The 22,003-nt window shown below is 49.5% G+C and overlaps 1 protein-coding gene across 1 annotated transcript in view; it reads left to right on the forward strand.

Annotated features, from left to right (window-relative positions):
* Positions 1 to 397: 397 nt before the first annotated feature.
* Positions 398 to 22,003, forward strand: part of LOC129023011 (glutathione hydrolase 5 proenzyme-like) — a 44,086-nt gene continuing 22,480 nt past the window's right edge. The window contains exons 1-2 of the mRNA XM_063662892.1: positions 398 to 827; positions 21,786 to 21,955. Coding sequence (XP_063518962.1) covers positions 694 to 827; positions 21,786 to 21,955 — 304 coding nt within the window. The 5' untranslated portion in view covers positions 398 to 693. The remainder of the gene's footprint in view (positions 828 to 21,785; positions 21,956 to 22,003) is intronic.

Below are 22,003 nucleotides of genomic sequence, written 5' to 3' on the forward strand. Positions count from 1 at the left end.
TTGGGCCTCTCTGCACCTCTGCTGCTTGTGGGCTAAGCACAGATGGGACCTGGAGAGCTGCAAGCTGAGGAAGAAGGCAGGTGCATCTCTGGGTTCCCTCTCACCCAGCTGAGGCCTTCCAGTGAGGCCTTCCATGATGCAGTCCCCAGGTAGAGACAGACCCACCTCTCTCAAGACCACTGTGGCCACAAAGCATTTCCTCTGAATTCCATTCCTTGGGCCCCGAGCCTGCACCCAGCTGCCCAGTGGGTCGTCTCGAGGGCCAGGACGGGGACCACATCTGGCCACCATGAGAGAGGCTGCAGGAGATGGGGCTGAGTGAGCTCTGCACCAAGACGAGGCCCCCGCCAGTGCTGTTCAGGAAGGAGTGACTGTGCTGAAAGAAGAGAGAGGATGCTGCCATGGTAAGGAGGAGTCGGTCTGCAGTCAGCGCTTGGAGGATGAGGCCCCAGGTCCCACCCCTACCCTGCTCCGAAGGCCAAGCAGGCCAGATCCGAAGAATCTGGGGGTTTTCCTCTGCCCCTGCTTCACCTGACTGAGTGACAGAGTCAGACTGGACAGTACTGCCCACAGCCCTGGTGCCTGCCGCACAGGCTGGGAAGAGCACCCCTCATCTTATGCATCTGCCCAGCCAAGGTCTCCAGGCTCTATGTCCCACCAAGATGGACAGGGCAGCTGGACAGAGCAGGCCCTATGCCCGCACTGGCTAGGGCGTCCCCCTCCGGAGGAGCTGTGGGGAGCAGATCATCCAGGGCACCCTCCCCTGGCTCTCTGATGCTGGGAAGGCCCTGTCCAAGCTTCTGCTCTCCTGCTGTCTCAGCTCAGTGGTGAGTGGCATCCAACAGTCCCACAGAGACAGCCCCGGGGCCACTGTGGGCTGCTGTAATCCCCAGAGCTGAGCGGGGGCGGGGTGGGGTTGGGGGTAGGGGAGGCTCCCTTAGGAAGAGGCGTTGGCAGGTGAGGGTTGATGTGGGCAGGGAAGACCCAGGCCAGGCTCTTGATATGAGCCTGGGAAGTTTGAGGGCCCTGGGGGAAGGTGCTTGCAGCTTCTGGAGACTCAGGGGAGAGCAATCCAGGGTCACAGGGAGTCATGTCTGGGGCAGCCAGCTTGACATATCCAGCTTTGTGCCCCTTGTCACTGTCCCTGCCACCATCCCTCAGGGAAGGCTCAGCAGGAAGAGCTCTTTCATTACTTTCCATTTGCATTTGTGCTCCCTTCTATTTACATTATTTGGGTTTGTTCTGTTGGGTTTTCCCTCTACTTTTTTTTCTTTTTTGAGACAGGGTCTCATGTTTTAAATTGGATTATTTTTGTGTGTTTTGACTTATTTAAGGTCCTTGTTGTGTATTTTGGCTATTAGAAGTTGGTCGGATGCATAGTATGGGAACATTTTCTCCTATGATGTGACTGTGTGTTTACTCCGTTGGCAGTTTCTTTCTGCGCCCCAGCTCTGTGGATCATTAGGCCCAACTTGCGCATTTCGCTGCTGCTTGCAATTGCTTTTGGAGGCCAACCCATATAAATGCTTTGGGAAAGCCCATGTGGAGGAAGTTATTTTCCAGGTTTTCTTGTAGGATTTTTATAGCTTGAGGTCTTCCATTGAATTCTTTCATTGATCTTGAGTTAATTTTTGTATGGTGACAGGTAGGGCTCCAGTGTTATTTGAGGTGTTTTAGGTGACCAGTGAGGTGGAGAACCCATTCTTTTACCTGTTAGTTTCGTGTGTCCTTACCCAAAGTGACCTTTAAGTTTGTTTGCCCAATTTTGGTTGGAGTGTGTGTGTGTGCGTGTGTGTGTGTGTGTGTTCTTCCTTGGTAGTCTTTGTTTCTGGTAAATATTCAATATGAACCTCTCTCAGATATGTGATTACTTATCATTTTCTCCCAGTTTCTAGGAGGCCTGCTGTTTTGCTTCATTTTAAAAAAATTCCTGTGAAGAAGCTCCAGTTTTTTGTCTTCTGACATGTTTATTTTTCTTCTGTTGGTAGTGGTTTTTTGTCCAATCAAGAGAAAAATTAATTTCAGATTCATTCCTTTGGCAGTGAGTGTTTTCCTTCTGTGTTTCTTTCATCTTCTTTTCTATTTGCATCTTCTTTTCTATTTGCATCTTCTTTTGTATTTGCATCTTCTTTTCTATTTGCACATGCGCGAAGGTTCAGGTTTCCCAAAAGTGATGCTCACCCTAGGTTTTCTCATGGAAGTTTTATATTTGCAAGTGTCCTGTTTGGATTTTGAAAAAATTTTGAATAGGGTTTTTGTGTGGCGTGGAACACAAAGGTTTTATTTCATTCTTTTGTATATGGATTTCCAGTTTTCTCAAAATCATTTACTGAATTGACTAGCCATTTTCCATTTTGTGTTTTGGGGGCTCTTTTGAAAAATGTGTTGACTTACACATTCAGGTTCATGTCTTGGCTGCCTAATTGTGTCCACTGGCATATGGTTCTATTTATGACTCTCCCTTATTGTTTAGATAACCTTAGCTTTTCAATGTAATTTGACATTGTGAAAAGCGAGGCCTCCAGCCACGTTTATATTTCTGGGAACTGCTTTGGATCTTCAGGGACTTTCATGGATCTGTGTGTATTTTAGTGTTGCTTATTTTTAGTTCTAAAATTTGTTTTGTAATACATGTCCAAAATTAGGGGGCACAGTGGGATCTTTTCCTACTTGTATACACTAAGGAATGATGAAATCAGGGTGTTTGTCATGTCTATTCCCATGTCTAGTTTTTATTTCTATGTGTTGTGAACCTTCAGTGTCCTTCTTTCTAGCTGTATTGAAACAGAGGCTGACGTATTGGTACCACCAGTCACCCTGCTGTGGAGCACATCAGCAGAATTGATTCCTCCCCTGGAAGCGCAGCTCTGCACGCATTAGCAATGACTCTGCACCCATTACCAATGACTGCCCATTCCCTCTCCTCCCCACTGCCTCTCATAACAACTGTCATACCTTCACCTTCAATTAGATACTTTCTTTTAGCTCCCACATGGTTTAGATGAGATACAGTGTTTGTCTTTCTCTGCCTAGCTGATTTCGTTTCACTTGATGTCTTCCAGGATCATGTGGGTTGCTGCAAATGACATCAGGCCATGAATTTTTAGGGATGAAGCATATTTCATTGTGTCTGTGTGCTGAAGTTCCTTCATTGCTCTATCAGTTGATGGACAGGTTAGGTTGATTTGGTTGATCTTCATACCTTGGCTACTGTGAGTAGTGCTTCCCTAAACCTAGGAAGGCAGCTATTGCTTCAATATACTGATTTCATTTTCACTAAGCATATACTCACTATCAGAATTTCTAGATGAAATGGTAGTCTCTTTTTTGGTTATATTTATTCTAATTAGAGAAAGTTGGTATCTGAGTGTGATTTTTATTTACAGTTTTGAGATGACTAGTGATGTTGAGAACCAAAGTTTTTACCTGTTAGTGGATTTCATATCTTCTTTTCAGAAATGTCTCTTCGGGGTCTTTACCCCGTTTTGTCTGGGGTACTTGAGTTTTTGTGTTTAGCTCCTTAGTAGTGTTGGTTTCTGCTGCATGTCAGATAACAAACCCTTTCAGATACAGGATTCCTCGTCATGTTCTTTCTATCAGAAGAATGTCTTCTCATTGTTGGTTGGTGCATTGTTTTCATTACTGTGCAGTGTTTCTTCGGGGGGGGGGTGTTCACGTGTTGTTGTGTTTTTTTAAGTTTGCAGTGATTATTTTTCTTAGGTAAGGTCCAGCAAAAAAAATAAGAATTTTCAACTCATGTTATTGGAAGTGAGCATTTTCCTTCTATTTTTTTTTCCGAATTCTTGTTTGCTTTACATCCTGTGAACATAGATTCATTTAGGTTTGCCTAAACTTAAGCTCAGTCTGTGTCTTCCTTTAGGAGTTTCATGCTTTTGGGACTTGTGTTTAGGTCTTTTATTTCTTTTGAGGTAATTTTTGTGTATTTTGCAACAGTAATATCACTTCATTCATTTTTATGTGGATGGCCAGTTTATTCGGAATTACTAATTGAATAGATTGGCCATTTCTAAACATTTTGTCTTTTAGGTGTTCTTTTGAAAAATGTGTTGACTGCATACTCATTTACGTTTAGTTTTTGGCTGCCTAATTATGTCCATAGGTGGGTGCATGTTTCCGTTTTTATGCCACTACCACATTGTTTAAATAAGGAGATAGCTCTTAAAAGTAATTCTGATATCAGGGAATGTGAGACCTACAACGGAGTTTGTATTTTCTAGGATAGCTTTGCATATTCAGGGTCTTTGGTGGTTTCAGATGTATTTTAGCATGAGAGTGGTTAGCCTGAAAGTGATAGATAAAATGATAGTTGTATTTTTAATTTTTGGGGGAATATCCAACTGGTTTCTGTAACGTGTATACTAACTTACATTCCTATCAACTGTGGATGGAAGTTCCCCACTCTGGAAATCCACACCAGTATTTGTCTTTCATGTATTAAATTTCTTGTAATATTCATCCTACTTAGGGTGACATGGTATTTACATTGTTCTGGTTTACGTCATTTTGTGATTAGTTATTTTAACCAAGGGTGTGTAAACTTGTTATTATTTTTGTGTTATTTACTGAAAAGTTTATTTAGGTTCCTCTCCTTAATGTTGGTTAGGTTGGTAGTTTCTCTTTCATTTTGTTTTGTTTCATTTTTTTGCCTGTTGGTAGTCATTCTTTACGCTTTTTGGGCTTTTTGTCTGTTGGTTTGTTTTTGAGACAAAGTCTTGCTCTGTCACCCAGGCTGGAGTGCAGTAGTGCAATCTCTGCTCACTGCAACCTCTGCCTTCCAGGTTCGGGTGATTATCCTGCCTCAGGTGATTATCCTGCCTCAGCCTCCCAAGTAGCTGGGATTAAAGGCATGCGCCACCACACCCAGGTAATTTTTATATTTTTAGTAGAGACAGGGTTTCACCATGTTGGCCAGGCTGGTCTTGAACTCCTGATCTCAGGTGATCTGCCCGTCTCTGCCTCCCAATGTGCTGGGATTACAGGCATGAGCCACTGTGCCCGGCCAGTTGCTTATACTTTTTTGAAAAGAACCCCTCATCAGCTGCATGTTTTCCCATACTTTCTTATCATTTTTTTTGGATTTTTAAAATTTTATTTATTGTTTCCTTCATTGCTCACAAGATATAGAATTTGATATAGTCCCGCATGTGTATAATTTTTTTTGCCTGTCATGTTGGTGACTGATGAAGAAGAAGATTATGAGCATACTACTCTGTGTTAATAAGGGTTTGTTTTTTTTCTATGTTTTTATCTTTGTTGTTTTGTAAACTGTGAGCGTAGATCCAGGTTGACCTACTACATATACCCACACCCTGTGTCTTATAGAAGATGGTTTCAAGTTTTGTGTTATATGTCTTTAATTAATATTGAGTGCATTATTGTATATTTTGCACAATAAGCGTTCTGTTTCATTATTTTGCATAGGAATATTCAGTTTTCAGAACGATTTATAAAACAGACTCTCTCTTCCCCATTGTGTTCTTTTAACAAATATGCTTAGTCAGGCTGGGCACAGTGGCTCATACCTGTAATACCAGCACTTTGGAAGGCCAAGGTGGGCAGATCACGAGGTCAGGAGATCACGACCATCCTAACACGGTGAAACCCTGTCTCTACTAAAAATACAAAAATTTAGCCAGGCATGGTGGTGGGCGCCTGTAGTCCCAGCTACTCGGGAGACTGAGGCAGGAGACACGAATGAACCCGGGAGATGGAGCTTGCAGTGAGTGGAGATCACGTGACTGCACTCCAGCCTGGGTGACAGAGCAAGACTCCATCTCAAAAAAAAAAGAAAAGAAGAGAAGAAAAATGTGTTCCCTATATATCATGTTGGGTTGGGTATTTGGCTACCTCATTCTATCACTTAGGTCCTCGCTCCATGTTTGTGACAATAATGGATTGTTTGGATAACTACAGGTTGTCTTTTCACTTATTATTTTCTTTGCTTCTAACCTCGGATTTTTCTTTTATCTTTTTTTAAACATCTGTTGATTGCATGACGCTAAGTCTTGGGGTCCCAGCAACCCCGTAACACAGGCAGTGAGCAGAGGGCCAACAGGGTGGGTCTTCAGCACGTGCTCCCTCTCCCTTTTTTTTTGGGGGGAGGGTCTGGTGGTCATTCCAGGTGTCTGTTGTTCTCTTCTTTATGTTTGAGTCCATTCGAAGTTTAGCTCCCGCTTATAAGTGGGAACCTGTGGCATTTGGTTTTCTATTTGGGCCTTAGTTCACTTACGACAGTGGCCTGCAGTTTCCATCTTCTGGGCTCAGGTGATCCTCCCACCTCAGCCTCCACATTAGATAGGACTACAGATGCCTGCCACCACATCCAGCTAATTTTTGTATTATTGTAGAGATGGGATTTCACCATTTTGCCCAGGCTGGTCTCGAATTCTGGACTTAAGTGATCCATCTGCCTCGGCCTCCCAGAGTGCTAGAATTACAAGTGTGAGGCACTGTGCCGGCCTCTCATCCACTGTTGATGGCTAGGTTGATTCCATGTCTTCAACATTGTGAATAACACTGCCATGAACATACGAGTTCCTGTGTCTTTTAGATACAAGGATTAATTTTCCTTTGGGTAGATGCACAGGAGTAGGCTTTTACTGGGTGAGATGGTAGTTCTGTTTTCAGCTCTTTGAGAAATCCCCGATCTGCTTTCAACGTTACGGTCCATGCATACATTGTGGAATGATGAAATCAGGGTACTTAGTGCTTCTGTTACCTTTTCCCATTGTTTATTCCTGTATGGTGAGAACCTTCAGTATTCTCTTCTCAAGCTTCTTTGAAAGTGATGTGCCGATGCCGTTAACCCTGCTCATCCTGCAGTGGAATAGAACAACAGAATTTTCTTCCTCATTTATGTGTAACTTTGTACCCATTTACAATTCCTGCCCATTACCCCTCTTTTCCCCCAATCTCTGGAGTCCAATATTGTCCTCGCCAGGTCTTTGAGATAGAGTTTCTCAGATTCTGCATGTGTGAGATGACTCAAGGTTTGTTTCTCTCCCCCTCGCTCGTTTAATTTACGGTCATGTCCTCCAGGTGCAACCATATGTTTTCCCTACGATATGATTTCTTTGTGGTTTTTTGTCTGAAGAGTATCCCAGTGTGTACATGTGGAGCAGCTTCTTTATCCTTTCATCTGTGGATAAGCAGGTAGGTTGATTGCTTATACTGGCTCTTGGGAACAGTGCTGGAATCCACACAGGTGGGTAGATCTATCTTTGGTGTCCTGATTTCAATGGCTTTGAGTGTATTCCTAGTAGTAGAATTGCTGGTTGAAATGCTAGTTGGAGTCTTTTAAGGTTTGGAGGAACCTCCAAGTGGTTTCTGTAGCGTGTGTACTAGTTTACCTTCTCACGAACTATGGAGAAGAGTGTCTCTCTCTCTCTCTCTCTCTGGAAACACACACCAGCATTTGCCTTTCTTTCAAGGTTTTTTTGTCTTTTTTTGTAACACTCACTTCAATTAGAATGAGATGGTATCTAAGTGTGGTTTTGATTTACATTTTGCTTGTGGTGAGTGATGTTTGCCATGTTATTGTGAACTTGTTTCAATTTGATGTGTAAGGCTGGGCAAAGGACCTGAAGACCTGAGATGGATGCACAGGTAAAAGATTCTGAATCAACATTACTGATCCTCAAGAGAAGTCAATCAAAACTACACTCAGATATCATCTCACTCCGGTGGGAATGAATGTTACCAAAATGGGATAGCAATTTCATTGCCACAGAGTATGTGTGTATAACCAGCGGGTGCAAGGGACAATTTGATCTATATAAACGTAGCATCATAATGAAGTTGCAGTGTCTGGCATCTCTGTGAGCTCCACAGTTATGATTTCTCTGTGGAGAGAATATTCACAACTGACCTTTGTAAGCTGTTTTGAAAATTTTGGTTTTCTGTTCTTGCCTTTTGTTCATAATGGCCTACGGCTCTGCCCGTGTTTGTGGTAAGGGCATGGGTTTGTTTTTTATGGCTGTATAGTGTTCCATGGTATGTATGTGCCACATTTCCTTTCTCTGATCCACTGCTGATGGGCACCAAGGCTGATTGATTCCATGTCTTTACCATTGTGAGTAGTACTGCCATGAACATACGAGTGCATGTGTGTTTTGGATGGAAGGATTTTCCTTTGGGTAGATCCTTAGGAGTGGGGCTGCAGCGTGGGGTGGTAGTTCTCTTTTACGTTGTTTGAGAAATGTCCACACTGCTCTCCAGGGGGTGTGGACTAGTTTGCATTTCCCCCAACAGTGGACCTGCATTTCTTTGCTCATCTGCCCCTCCAGCCTCTGTTGTTGTGGACTGTGTGTCATAATTGCCATTCTGACCAGCGTGAGATGGTATCTCAGTATGTTTTTGATTTGCATTTCTCTGATGATCAGTGAAATCGAGCATGTTTTCATGCTCACTGGTTACTGGTACACCTTCTTTTAAGTGTGTATTCATGTCCCTTGCCCATTTATAAGTTGTTTTTTTTTTTTCTGGTTTTATTTGTTTAAGGTCTTTACGATAAATCCTGAATATTAGACGTTTTTCAGATGCATAGTTGGGGAATATTTTCCCTCATTCTATAGGCTGTCTGTTTACTCTGTTGGTAGTTTCTTATACTGCGCAGCAGCTCTTTTGTGTATTAGGTCTCACTTATCAGTAATTGTTTTCGTTGCCATTGCTTTTGGGGACTTGACATATAAATGCTTTGTCAAAGCCTCTGTCGAGAAGGATATTTGCTAGATTCTCGTGCAGGATTTTTTCATAGTTTAACGTCTTGAATTTTTATGTATTTATGTATGTATTTAGAGACTGAGTCTCACTCTGTTGTACAGGCTGGAATGCAATGGAGCGATCTCGGCTCACTGCACCCTCCACCTTCCGGGTTCAAGTGATTCTTCTGCCTCAGTCAGTCTCCCAAGTAGCTGGGAGTACAGGCACGTGCCACCATGCCCGGCTAAGTTTTTTAGTTTTTTTAGTGTCCACCACACAGTCTTTGAGCTGTGTCAGAGCTGGATTCTTTACCCGGGGCTGGCTGTCTGGAGGCCCCAGGCATTGTCCCCCACACCAAGGAAATCAGCCTGTGGGTACCTCATTCTTGAATGCAGACACCTGCCTATGCCATCAGGGTGACCCGGGAGGCTTGAGGAAGCAGGACAGCTCAGCCACTTTAGATTGATTTGCATGAGCAAGAGCCAGGAAGGGAGCCCCACAGCGGAAAAGGCTGGTACTAGAGGTGGCTGAGGCCATCCAGGTTGCTGGAACGTTCCACATGGGCTCCTGGATGTCAAACAGCAGTTTCCCTGGGGGCCCTTCTTGGTGGAAGGGTGGGGGTTAGCCCAGTGAGGGGAAACAACACTCAGCATGAGAGGCACAATTAACCCCTGTGGGTCAGCAGCCTGGCCCAGATCAAAGGCTTCCTGACAGATAGAAGTTGTTATATGGCCCTTAGAAGTGAAGACTGCCTGGGTTCATGCTGCTTTGTTACATTTGTGAGTGAGGGGCAGGTCTGGAGAGTGTCTGATGGTGCATAGGGAGCTGTTTCTGTGCAGTTGTTGGTTGTGGTTTGCAAAACCATGGGATGTCGCTAGTTTGTTTTACTCTGGGGATATCTGAAAAATCTCTGGAAGACTTAGAGTAGCATCGGTTGTAGGTCATCTTAACTGTGCGCTTTCAATGCACGCGCCTACATCTTGCAGTATACGTAGGTCACACGGTGTGTCATGGAGACAGGAAAGACTGGGACAGAAGGTCGCAGCCCCATGGAAGCCCCCCTGACTCTGAGGGTGGCTGAGGGGAAACTCTGGAAATCCTCATGGAGTAGAAACTATCCAGAGCCCAGGTGAGAGGTGGCTACAGGTTCCCCCAGGACACTTTTGCAGCCCCGACCGAAGGCAGCCCGGGGTCTCCCATCCCCTGGGTATATTTGTTAAAAATGGGTCCATCATATATGAATTTGGGTTTGGTGTTTGGCTCCCTTGTTGTGTCTTGTTGTTGTGTATTTTTGTGTTAATGCCGATACCATATTGTTTGGATCACTATAGGTCTTCTATGTCATTTGTAGTCAGGGAGCATAATACATCCATGTACTTTGTATTTCCTAGTGGTGAGATTGCTAGATGACGTAGTAGTTGTATTTTTAGTTTGAGGAGGAACTGCCAACTATTGTTCACAATGTGTACACCAATTTACATTCCCACCAGTAGTGTCAAAGAGTTTCCCTCTCTGTAAATCTACACTTGTGATTGCCTTTTAAAAATTCTCTTTTTGCTTTTGGCAACATTCATTTTGTGTGGATGGGGACACTCTCTTAGTGTGACTTTGATTTAAATTTTTGTGATGATTAGTGATGTGGGCAAGCTTTTTTTTTTTTACCTGTTCATTTCCTGCCTTCTTTTCAGAAATGTCTATCAGTTCTTTGCCCAAGTTTTGTTGGATTAGTTGGTTTTGTGTATTTTCCTACTTTATGTTAGTTTCTGGTATATGTCAGATGAACACCTTCAGCTCTATGATTCCTTATACACACCGCCTCGCAGCATCCTCTCCTCACTCCGTCTCTTCCGCTCAATGACCACTGCCTGTGTACCATTCTTCTCCCTCCCCAGGGCAGGGCCCAGACCTCCTGCCTCCCGTGGAAGCCTGGCCCAATGCGGGGCCAGCCACATGGCACAGTATCCAGGGCCTTTCTGAGTGGTGGACAGGCCAGTTGGCATGGAAAATGGCATCTGGGGTTTCTGAGTTGACTGTTGAATGCAGACTCAACCCACTCACAACCAGTCACCACCATTGCCACCCAAGCAAGCCACCTGGGAGCCTGGAAATTGCTTTGCCCACCTCTTGCCATTGGCACACACACATACCATAGGGAGGACTGCCAACAGACCCAGCCCACCTGCCCCTGGTCCCCAAGGATGACATTCAGGGTCCTGGGGATCACCCCAGCCCACCAACCACAACCTGTGTCCATGCAGGCTCCCACAGGGCCTAAGGACAGGCTGACCCCTCCCAGAGAACGCCCACCCCACAAGTACCCAAGTACTCCATCCAGGGACCTGGGGATAGACCTGCCCTGCCTTCCACTTCTGGCATGTGCTTGCACCATCAGGGGGCCTAACAACAGGCCAGACCACCTGATGCCAGCATCCAAGCATGCCATCTTAGGACCTGGGGATCACCCTGCTCTACCCATGAGCACCATCGGGGGCCCCGGGGCAGGTTCATCCCACCTGTCATATGTATGCATGAAGTAGAAATGTGTTTGCCGGGCATAGTGGCTCACGCCTGTGATCCCAGCACTTTGGGAGGCCAAGGCGGGTGGATCACCTGAGGTCAGGAGTTTGAGACCAGCCTGGCCAACATGGTGAAACACTGTACTAAAAATACAAAAATTAGCCAGGCGTGCTGGCATACGCCTGTAGTCCCAGCTACTCTGGAGGCTGATACAGGAGAATCGCTTGAACTCAGGAGGCGGAGGTTGCAGTGGGCCAAGATTGCGCCACTGCTCTTCAGCCTGGGGGATAGATTGAGACTCCATCTCAACCAAAAAAAAAAAAAAAAGTGAGAAAGAAAAACAAATGTGTTTGTGGCTGTGATACTTTCAACAACTCAGAGACATGGGGAAGCAGTTGATACGACATAAAAAAAGCCCATGGCAGATCCAGCTGACAGATGTGATGGCAGTTCTGCTGCTATGAAAGTAGTCTTTCTTTGACATTAAGGTTTGTCACAGCTCTTGAAAATTTGGCAGTGAGTTTGAAGGTCTCTCAGAAATTCCACAGACCCTTGTATTGCGTATGCATGAATAAAGTTAGAAAAGTTTTTTTATTTTTCTCTAGAAATGAATATGAACTTGGGTTAACTTTCCGAGTCGGTTCCCTTGGAAACCTGGAAAAGGTGGAATGTCATCTGTGTTGGGTTACCAGACTACAAATAAAAATGGCCCAGAAGTTGGTCATCATTATCTGAATTGGGAGAGCTATGAATGAATTGTAAAACAATGGGGGCATCTCAAGTTAGAGAAGAGTAATCGTAATTTTTGAAGTCTGCCATCAATTGGACTTTGGTATTGTTAGAAATGTTTTGAAGTCTGTGGTCAACTTTTTCGTGGCTGGCTTTGGAGAAAAAATCAAGAGGTAAACCATACTTTGGGTTTCCCTGAGCGCAGTGGTGTTTGTAACTAGGCATGTCCGTTGCTGGGACCCTTGAAAACTTTGACCATGGGACTGTTAAAAGAAATTTCATTTCCTTTTTGGGACACAGGCTTCTAAGTCGGGTAGTCCTGTGTCCACCCATGTGACCTTGTTGCTTTGCACGTGAGGTGTCACCTGGGGAGCAGGATCCAGAGAAGAGCTCCTGGCCTGAAGTGTGGACAGCTATGAGGACTCCTGCTAAAGACACAGGCAGGATACATCTGCTGGCACACGGTGTTGTGTGTCTTGTATCCTTCTACGTGATACCAGTGGCACTATTGGCTTCATAGGGACTATTTTAGTCGTGTGAATGTTAGATGTATAAGTGAGCTAAGGCCAACCGAGGGCACAGTGTTGTGTCAGCGTCACTAATCATCAGAGAAACACAAATCAAAACCACAATGAGATATCATCTCACCCCAGTTAAAACAGGCCTTTGTCAAAAAGACAGGCAATAATGAACGCTGGTGAGGATGTGGGGAAAGGGGAGCCCTCAAACACTGTTGGTAGGAATGTAAACTCCTGACCTCAAACGATCCGCCAGACTCCTCAGCCTCCCAAAGTGCTGCTGAGATTACAGATGTGAGCCACCATGCCTGGCCACAAATGGTATCGTTTTATTTTATATGCGATGGTTCGTTTCAAGTATATTGAATACAGTTCCTTTCTGCCTGTTTGTGTTGTATTACAAAACTCATATTGAAGCTCTAAAACCAGAGCATTTGTAAGCCACTCCTGGATTTTGAATGGGGCATGGATGGACTCAACCTCTTTTAATTCCGCCAAAGAATCCCATGAGATTTTAAAAAAACTTTCACTTTAGATTCAAGGGGTACATGTGCAGGTTTGTTATGTGGGTATATTGTGCAGTGCTAAGGTTTGTGGTATGAATGATCCCCAGCACCCAGATAGGACCCAATATGTAGGTTTTCAGTGCTTGCCCCTCTCCCTCTCAGCCCCCTGCGGTTGTCCCCAGTGTCTATTGTTCCATCTTGATGTCCATGTATACCCAGTGCTCAGCTCCCACTTGAAGTGAGAACATGTGGTATATGTGGCTCACGCCAGTAATCCCAGCACTTTGGGAAGCTGAGGTGGGCAGATCACAAAAAAAAAAGATAAAATAAATAAAGGCTACAAATAAACAGTCAGATGAAGAGATAATATAAGGCGAAGACTGGAAGACTCCCAAGTACAGAAGTTTCTGTCCTGGTGGAGTTGGACACATGGATGAGTTGGGTTTTTTTGTTGTTGCCCAGGCTGGAGTACAGTGGCACTATCTCAGCTCACTGCAGCCTCTGCCTCCCGTGCTCAAGTGATCCTCCCCCTCAGCCTCCCAAGTAGCTGGGACCACAGGCATGTGCCACCACACCCAGCTAATTTTTTTTTTATTTTTGTAGAGATGGGGTCTTTCTATATTGCCCAGGCCGGTGGTGAACTCCTGGGCTCAAGCCATCCACCCACCTCGCCCTCCTGAAGTGCTGGGATTATAGGCATGAGCCACTGCGCCTGGCCATGGATGAGTTCTTATTCACCTTCCTGTTGGCCTCCACATGAAGCTCCCCAAACCTTGTCCTCTTTGGCCTTGTAAAAAATATATATGTAATTAAAAAATTAAAGACAGGGTCTCACTGTGTTGCCCAGGCTGGTCTTAAACTCCTGGTCTCAAGTAATCCACCCACCTCGTCCTCCCATAGTGCTGGGATTACAAGATAAGAGATGCCAGCTGTCAGGTGGCTAGGTAGATTCAGTGTAAAGTTCTAGAAGATGCATTTTAGTAAAAACAGCTAGCCACCTGACAGCTGGCATCCATCCATTCAGTGAAGATTGTTGTGCACTGTGGATACTGTGGAGGAGGCAGCAGTAGCAGCCGGCCTGCAGAGTGAGGTGCAGTGCCAGAGGGCTTCAGGAGGAGGTGGCATTGTGATTGGTGTCTGAAGAGTGTCTCCATGATAATGGAGTCAGTGCAAAGTCCCAAAGACCGGGAAGGAGCAAGAGGAGAGGATGGTTCATATCCAGCTGCCCCACTCCAAAAAAAAAAAAAAAAAAAAAAAGGAGGAAAGGACGGGTGCCAGCAAGGTAGGACAAGGGGGGCCTCTGGAGTGTTTTTTTTCCAGTAGGGGAGGGGTGTGCTCAGATTTGCATGCCGATTGCCAGGGCTGCAGTAGGGAAACAGCAGGGGGGCTGGGACCTATGATTGGGAGTCTCCAGGTGAGAGGGGTGGCCCATGGGGACTAGGGGTCAGGTGAGGCTAGGAGTGGGGTATAGAGGTGGGAGCAGCTGGACAGGACCAGTGAGGATGCAGGGGCAGCTGCCCAGGGCTAGACTGTGGCTGCCCTGGTGGTAGGAGGTCTGGGGAGGCAGCTGCTTAGCTCAGGCTTGGGCATGTCCATCTGGTGTGTCTGAAACGTTAGCCAGCAGGGCCCAGACTCATCAGTGAGAGCATTCCTGAGCCCAGTATCCAAGAAGCGAGGGAGGTTGGGAAGGTGCTGCTGTGAGGCAGGGGGAGGTCCCCAAAAGTCCAGATGAGAACATGGCGTGTGTGGAAAGTGCTGGGCAGTTTTGGCATCAGTGAAGTCACAGGGGGCTGTGTGTGAACAGGTGGGCATGGGCGTGTCACCAGGGAGGCCTTGAGACAGGAGCGGGTTCGGGTTGGCTTTCCTGGAGACCAGGACGTGGGATAGTGTCAGGGCTGAGGCATGGACAGTCTTCCTGCACCCCCAGACCCTCCTTGGAGCTTTCAGACACTGCAGATAATTACCAGGTGATGTGATAATACTACCTGTGGAGGGTGTCTTGGGCAGGGAGGACAGGGCGGCCAGGATGGGTGCCCTTTGGGCCCCTGCTCTGAGCTGCTCATCAGGAAAGGAGAGAAGCTCCTACAGGCCCAGTGTCAGAGCCTGGCAAGACCCTGTGAGGCCTTGAAAGTAGCAGATGCTCCCTACAGTCTGCGCGTGGCTGTCTCAAGGAATCCACCCAGCAACTGTTCTAGTTATCCCTGCTCTTCAGGTAGGAGACTGAGGCCAGGAAGGGAAAGGCTGCTGTGATACCCACACTGTCAGTGGCTGGGGTTGAGTTTGAACCCAGGGACTCTAGGGCCCATGCCTCTGCCATCCTGCCTCTGAGTTTGGGAGTTGGACTTGTTCCATCAAGTGCCAGGCCAGCCCTGCTGCTGGGTGCTCCCAGACATTCACAAGCTGACAGTTCTGAAGGGCCCACGCACTTGGCCGTGCTCCAGCCTGTGTCCTCACATCACAGGTGGGTGCTGGAATAACAGATGCTGCAAATGGCACTGGGGGTGTTGGCCAGGCTCTGGGGGCACAGGAGCTCTGCCCATGCCCACAGTTGGCCTGTGCTGACCTCCTTCCATCACAGCTGAGTGGCACCAGCCCTTTCATTGAGCTGAAGTCGTCCTCCCATCCCTTCAGTGTGGTCTTTGTGGCTCAGAGAATCTGTGGCCAGGTACAGGATCTGGGGTGGCCCCTGCTTCTCTGCTCTGTGGCCTTTGACAGTGGGCAGGATCTGAGGCCAGGCCCACCTGCAGCAAGTGTTACAAGGAGGCAAATTGGCACTTAATGTTGGGAAGAACTCGCAAACCAACCATAGTCCCACTGTCTTTGGAGGTAGTGAGCTCCCCATTGGGAAAGGTATGTAAGCTGACCTTTCTGGGATACTGGAAGATCAGAGAACAAACACTTGAGATTCCGTGATCTTAATATTGACTCAGATGCTATGATGCTTGGATTTGAAGTCAGTTCTATTTAGCCAGTTTACCAAGTGTCTCCTTGGTGCAGGACAGCAGGGGACACAAAATGTCCAGGATAATAATGGGTTTCTGGCTCCCAGGGGTCCCTGAGATGTTGTTCCAGTGGTTCTGGAGTATGGGCCAGGCACGGCTTGCATCTGGACCCATCCTCATTGCTCGCTCATTGTGAGCCTCGTGACTGCAGTTCAGGATGTCGTGCCCCCATGTGCCCCCCCCACCCTGACCCGCCATGGTCCACTCAGGGCACGAGGCTTTCCGGGTGATTCCTGGTACTCAGTGTGGTCAGCTTCCTGGACCTGTCAGTGGGGTGGGGCTGCAATGAGACGCCAGTTGCAGGAAGTGGTTTGCACAGCCTTCCTGGTGTCATGGGTCACTGTCCTGCCGAGTGGCTTTGGGCAGGTCCCTTCCCCTCTCAGGCTGCAGGTTCCTATGCCAGGAGCTCCCTTCTTGCCCCACCAGGGCCTTGTTTTCCCAGATACAGAGGTGGGGCAGATCCCAACCCGTAGAAACAGACAGGGCTTTGGAGGCCACAGTGGGCCCATTTCTCAGAGGAGCAGTGTGGCTGGATGCTGAGCCAGGCACTGGACTGGCCCCTTGAGCCTCCTGTCAGGCTGAGGCCCCCGAGGCACTGTGAGCTGCTGGTGCCAGTACACAGGAGTGATAAGGAGATGAAAGTCACTAGGATGGTGGGGCGGCACCCGCCCCGGGCTGTGTTGGCAGCTGCCCCTGGCTGGAGGCCAGCTTGGCCCTGGAATGCGCCTCAAGGAACAAGGACACAAGAGAGCCAGCTCAGCCAGCCTCCACCTAGCACCCCAATCAGCACTCTCTTCTTCCCATGACCCCTGCTCTCTGCCTGGCTCCTGAAACCGGCCAGGGAGCTAATGGACACCCACCAGGGTCTTAATAGTGAGCCAGGGTTAATGGGTTACTGGGCCCGGTGACACATTCACCAGTCTCCCAGGGCTCTCAAAGTCCAGATTGGCCTGGCCTTGAAGGTCTTAGCTTGGCCACCTCCTTTTCCAGCCTTGACACCTCGGGGCTCAGGAAGGGCCTAGGGTGGTCAAGAGGTCCCCTGCAGCCCTCACTTTCTGGAAAAGGCTCCATTTCCTGGCCTTCAGGGTGAGGTGGTTCCTTCTGCCTGGCAGGTCCTCTCCAAATCCAATCCCAGCTCGGTTTGGATTCCCAGGGCCCCTATTCTGGTGTCTGTCCCTCCCCTAGGGCTCTTCCCCCTGGGGTGACCATACTGTCTCCTGCCCGGCCAGGTCAGGGCTCCTTGAGAGAAGAATCTGGAGGGGGCAGGATTTGATGGGAGAATGAATGAAGGAATGAAAGAAGGAATGTAAGCGTGAGCCTTGCTAAGAGTGACAATTCTGGCAGGCTGCAGACCATGTGTGGACCTCGATCTGAGGGCCGAGAGGCTTGGGCCTGCCAGCCCTGTGGGGGCACCCACCGCATCTTATTGAATGGGGCAGAGCAGGTGAGGGCGTGATGGATTGATGGGCCTCATCCCACTGCTTCCGCTGTCTGGGGTCCTCTGTCAGCCTGTCTGCTCAGACCCCTGAAATTGGGGGTTGAGGAAGGACCCTCCTGGATCATGTGACTCCCTTCAGTCGAGGTGACCAGGGTCCTTGGAGTGACATCTCCTAGAGCCCCACCTGTACCCCTGCAAGCTGGGGAGAGGGCCTGTTAGGAGAGGCATCCCCTGCCCTGGGGTTGTAGAGGTGATCTAGGCTCCTCAGACCTTGTGGGGCCTCAGATGCTTAGATCTCCAGCTCCTCCTGGTGTGGGCATCTGGCTGCACCCCAGCTCTGTGGCCCCATCTCCCAGGGAACCTTTGGTCTAATCTGCCTTCCACTGAAACCCGGCCTCATTCAGCCCCACCAAGGCCGTCAGAGCTCAGGTCTCTCATTCAGGGTTTGAGACCCCACCGGACTCAGACCTGCAGCGGTCCCAGATCACAGCCCCAGGGATAGGACCAGGAGCTAGCCCTTGTCCCAACTGCAGCAGTTCTTGTGCCTTTAATGCCTCCCCTGCACCACACTGCCCGCCCCCAGGCTGCTGGGGGAGGCGGGGAAGAGGAGCTGGGTCACAGCGGGGAATCTTAGCTTGGTTTTGGTGTGCTGCTGGACGACCAGATCTAGAGTCCGGTGAGCCAGCGAGTGAGGGCAGCTGGCTGTGGCCCAGTGCTGTGTGACCCAAAGGAGCCACTCACCCTCTCTGAGCTGCTGGACATCATAGGTGGGGAAGCTCAGGCCAGGGGACTCCCAGGAGTGTCTGGAGGCCTGAGTTCCATTCTCAGCTCTGCCTTATGCTTGCTGTGCTCTAGAGGAGTTCCTCTTCCTCTCCGAGCCTTGGTTTATGCACCTGTGCAGTGGGAGTGAGTTGCACTTCAGGGTGAAGGGGGCAACTCATGTGGGCACATCCTGCAGAGGGATCCCACAGGTGGGGAGAGCCCTGGGTTCTTTATCCAACTGCGTCTAGGCTGGGGGGGGCCTCTGTTTCTTGGCTGATAAGTGGGTTTGAGAGAGGTATGCCGGTGGGTGAGGGAGGGCTGGGGCAGAGTCACCTGACTTATTTGAAGAAGCCCTTGAGAGAGCCATGGCTTCTTGGAATTGAGAGGGAAGAGTGGGCCAGACACAGTGGTCATGTGTGTAATCCCAGCACTTTGAGAGGCCAAGGCGGGCAGATCACAAGGTCAAGAAATCGAGACCATCCTGGCTAACATGGTGAAACCTCTTCTCTACTAAAAATACAAAAATTAGCTGGGCGTGGTGGTGTGTGCCTGTAATCTGAGCTACTCGGGAGGCTGAGGCGGGAGAATCACCTGAACCCGGGAGGTAGAGTTTGCAGTGAGCCGTGATCGCGTCACTACACTCCAGCCTGGGCAACAGAGTGGGACTCCATCTCAAAAAAAAAAAAAAAAAAAAAAGGGAGGGAAGAGTGCAGCATGAAGAAACAGACCCGGGAGGATCTGGCAGCCCTGAGTGGGGGTGGGGGGTCAGCTCTGGAGTAGAGCCAGAGCTGTGATGGGGTTGGGGGACCCTGTGTCCTTGGGCCATGCTTGCCCCGCTCCTGGGCTCTGTTAGTGGCTGTGGATTGGGGTTGGGTAGGGCCGGTTGTGCAAGGGATCATTGCCCAACTCCAGGGGGCGCCTGCCACCTATCAGCTATATATATGAGGATATATATATAGTTCTTTCAACAGGTTTCCGGCAGGTAGTGCTTATTAAATATTAGTGAAGGAGTGTTTTTTCTAATTCTCAACTCTGCACCGCAAGGGTAGACAGCGTGGAAGATGGATTCCAGCTCCAGGTCTGGGTAGTAAGCGTCTGGTCCAGGGATGTAGACAGGCCTGGGGAAGCCACAGAGGTCTGTGCGTTCTCATACCCAGGGATGGTGATTCCATTCTGGGGGCTGGCAGGGTAAGGGATGGATGGGTCCTGGGCTTACCTGCAGGTCTGCAGACCTCCTGGGGCCAGCTGACCTCGGTAAATCCCTTTTGTCTAAGCTTCAGTTTCCTGCCTGTGAATGGGGTTGGGGCTGTGCTCCGGTTTCACCCTTGTGGCTCTGGGGTTGTGGTGACAAAGCCATCAAGCTGGGTTGAAGGATTAACCAGGAAACTTCAGACTGGCTGCCATGTCTACCTCTTCCTCATACTCCTCTCTCTGCTGCATCCTGGGAAGCTGCTCTGCTCAGCCTAGATTAGGCTCAGTTGTGTGTGTGCATGCTTGCACGTGTGTTGGAAGTGGGTGGTACTGACACCAGAGTCAGTGTCTCTGGGTGAGTGAGGCTTGCACATTTTTCGGGACAGGGAACTCACTACCTTATGTGCCCAGGACAAGAGCTGTGGGGTCTGCAGAAGACTTCTAGGCCAGCCTCTGCAGTCTTTCCTCGGGTGACATGGCTTCCCCAGACCCACTTCCCCCTAGGTGCCCTGTCTGCATTCATGGGGTAGAGGGCTGACTGGGACAAAATGTGACACACTCAGCATGCAAGGAAAAATCTCCTTCATTCTGTAGGCCCTACCTCTGTTGACATGGCCTTTGATAAAGTGCCTCCCCTCCTGTCTCCCCTCTCTGGAATCCTCAGCTGCTGCCAGGCTTCAGCTGTGCCCCATCGAAGGCAGCTCTGTCTCCCTACTTTCCCCAGCCCAGGGTTTTCCTTTTGGGGTCAGCTGCGGGGGTCTGGGCCATCCTTTGCCCACTCAGACATTCTTCCTGCTCACCTGCTGCTGTGAATCCTGCATGTCTTATATGCTCTCAGGCAGAGAGGAAACTGCTGAGCGGGCTAGGGCAGGGGACAGAGCCCTGTGGCTCTCCACTTTAGACCCCTCCTGGCTGACTGCCGTGGAATGCAGCCACTTAGCAGGGCCAAATCCCCTGATGTTCCTGTCTGCTGTCTAGCCTTCAGGGACAGGTCATGGGGCCTTGGTTCTTGCCCTGTCATCTTCCCAGTCACCCTGATCTTCACGGGGAGGAATAGCCTGGGAAAGGGCTTGGTCATAGCACCTCCACCCTAGGGCTATTGCGGGTCTCACAGTTGTGTGTCTGGTGGGTTCTGTCCAGAGCCCATTTGAGAGCAGTGGATGACAGGACAGGCCTATGTGACCCAGGCAGGCAGCAATATTGGGTCAGCCTTCATGTCCCCTTCTGTCAGCTGGGGCAGCCTGGAAGGATGATTGTGGGGTAGGTGTTATGGGCATGAAATAGACCTCAGGTGGAGGCTGCAGGGGCTCTCCGGCACTGTAGGCACAGCAGGCCCAGGAGCAGGGGAGGGAGCCGTGACTCAGGGAGCCTCTGGCCCAGATCCTTGGCAGATGAGGCCACAGGGGAATGGGCAGAACTGTCCAAGGTCCCCTGGGCTGGGCCCGTGGCTGTTCCTGGCTCAGACTTCTTGGTGGGCTGGTCAGAAACATGAGTAACTTGGGGCAGTTACCAAGTGGCCAGGCCTGCACTGCTGGGCTGTGTGAGCTTGGGCCAGCTCAGGCCCTCTCTGGGCCCTGCCTTTCTGGGCTGTTCAGGTGGTTCCTTGGGCCTGGGGTGCTAATGTTTCTGGATGGGCAGCAGAACAAGTCTGCACTCAGGGTCCCAGGCCACGTTCCCGGAACACACCTTTAGCATTGACAGCAGCGTGTGGTGAGGCCCCTTAGGCTGGGTTCTGGTCTACTGCCTGGGGCACCACTACTCCACCATCTCCAGAGCCATCTCTGGGACACTGGCTGTGAGTTCAGATGTTCTGAACAGGGACAGGGAGAGCCAGAGAGGGACCCAGGCTGGGGCTCACTGGAGGGGCTCGTGGGCAGACAGCGCCCTTTGGAGGGAACTGAGCCTGGGCAGTGGGAACCCCATTCCCCGGCTCACAACACCTCCCACCCGGGGCCCTCCCAGGGCTGCGTGAACTTCAGTCACCTGGTGACAGGCTGAGTTACTGTGCAGAGTCACCGTGTGCCTCCTTGCTGCTGTGACATCAGCCTCCCTGTCCTCCTGGCCAGGCTGGACCTCTGTGAGAGGCCTGCCTGTCCTGCACCCTGTGTAGATGCCTTCCACTGTCCCCCAGCGCTGCTGGGCACCCCCTGGCTGGCCTCTTGCCCCTTCTGGGACTAGGTAAGCTTATGGGTTCTCTGGCAGCTCCTGCTCTTTCCCTGCCTCTGCTCCTCCTTGGAGGTGTCCACCCCCAGGACTGGACAGCATGCACACGTTCTGGGAGGCGGGAAGGAGACACTGGGCTTGTGTTTCTGAGGCCCGACTTTAGACTGTGCCCTGTTGGGGAGGGGCCAGGGAGTGTCTGAGGCTGGGCCTGACCCTGCTCCTTGCCCCGTGGATGCAGCAGAGTCACGAAGATGAAGGTAGTGGTGCTGGGCCTGCTGGCCGTGGTCCTGGTGCTGGTCATTGTCGGCCTCTGTCTCTGGCTGCCCTCGGCCTCCAAGGAACCTGACAACCATGTGTACGCCAGGCCTGTTCAGCTGCGGATGCCAAGCCCTGCTCGGAGATTGGGAGGTAAGCAGGGCAGGGCATGGGGGCATGGGCCCTGGAAACCGGGCAAGT

Source organism: Pongo pygmaeus, chromosome 23 (genome assembly GCF_028885625.2).
Source record: "Pongo pygmaeus isolate AG05252 chromosome 23, NHGRI_mPonPyg2-v2.0_pri, whole genome shotgun sequence".
Taxonomy (NCBI): domain Eukaryota; kingdom Metazoa; phylum Chordata; class Mammalia; order Primates; family Hominidae; genus Pongo; species Pongo pygmaeus.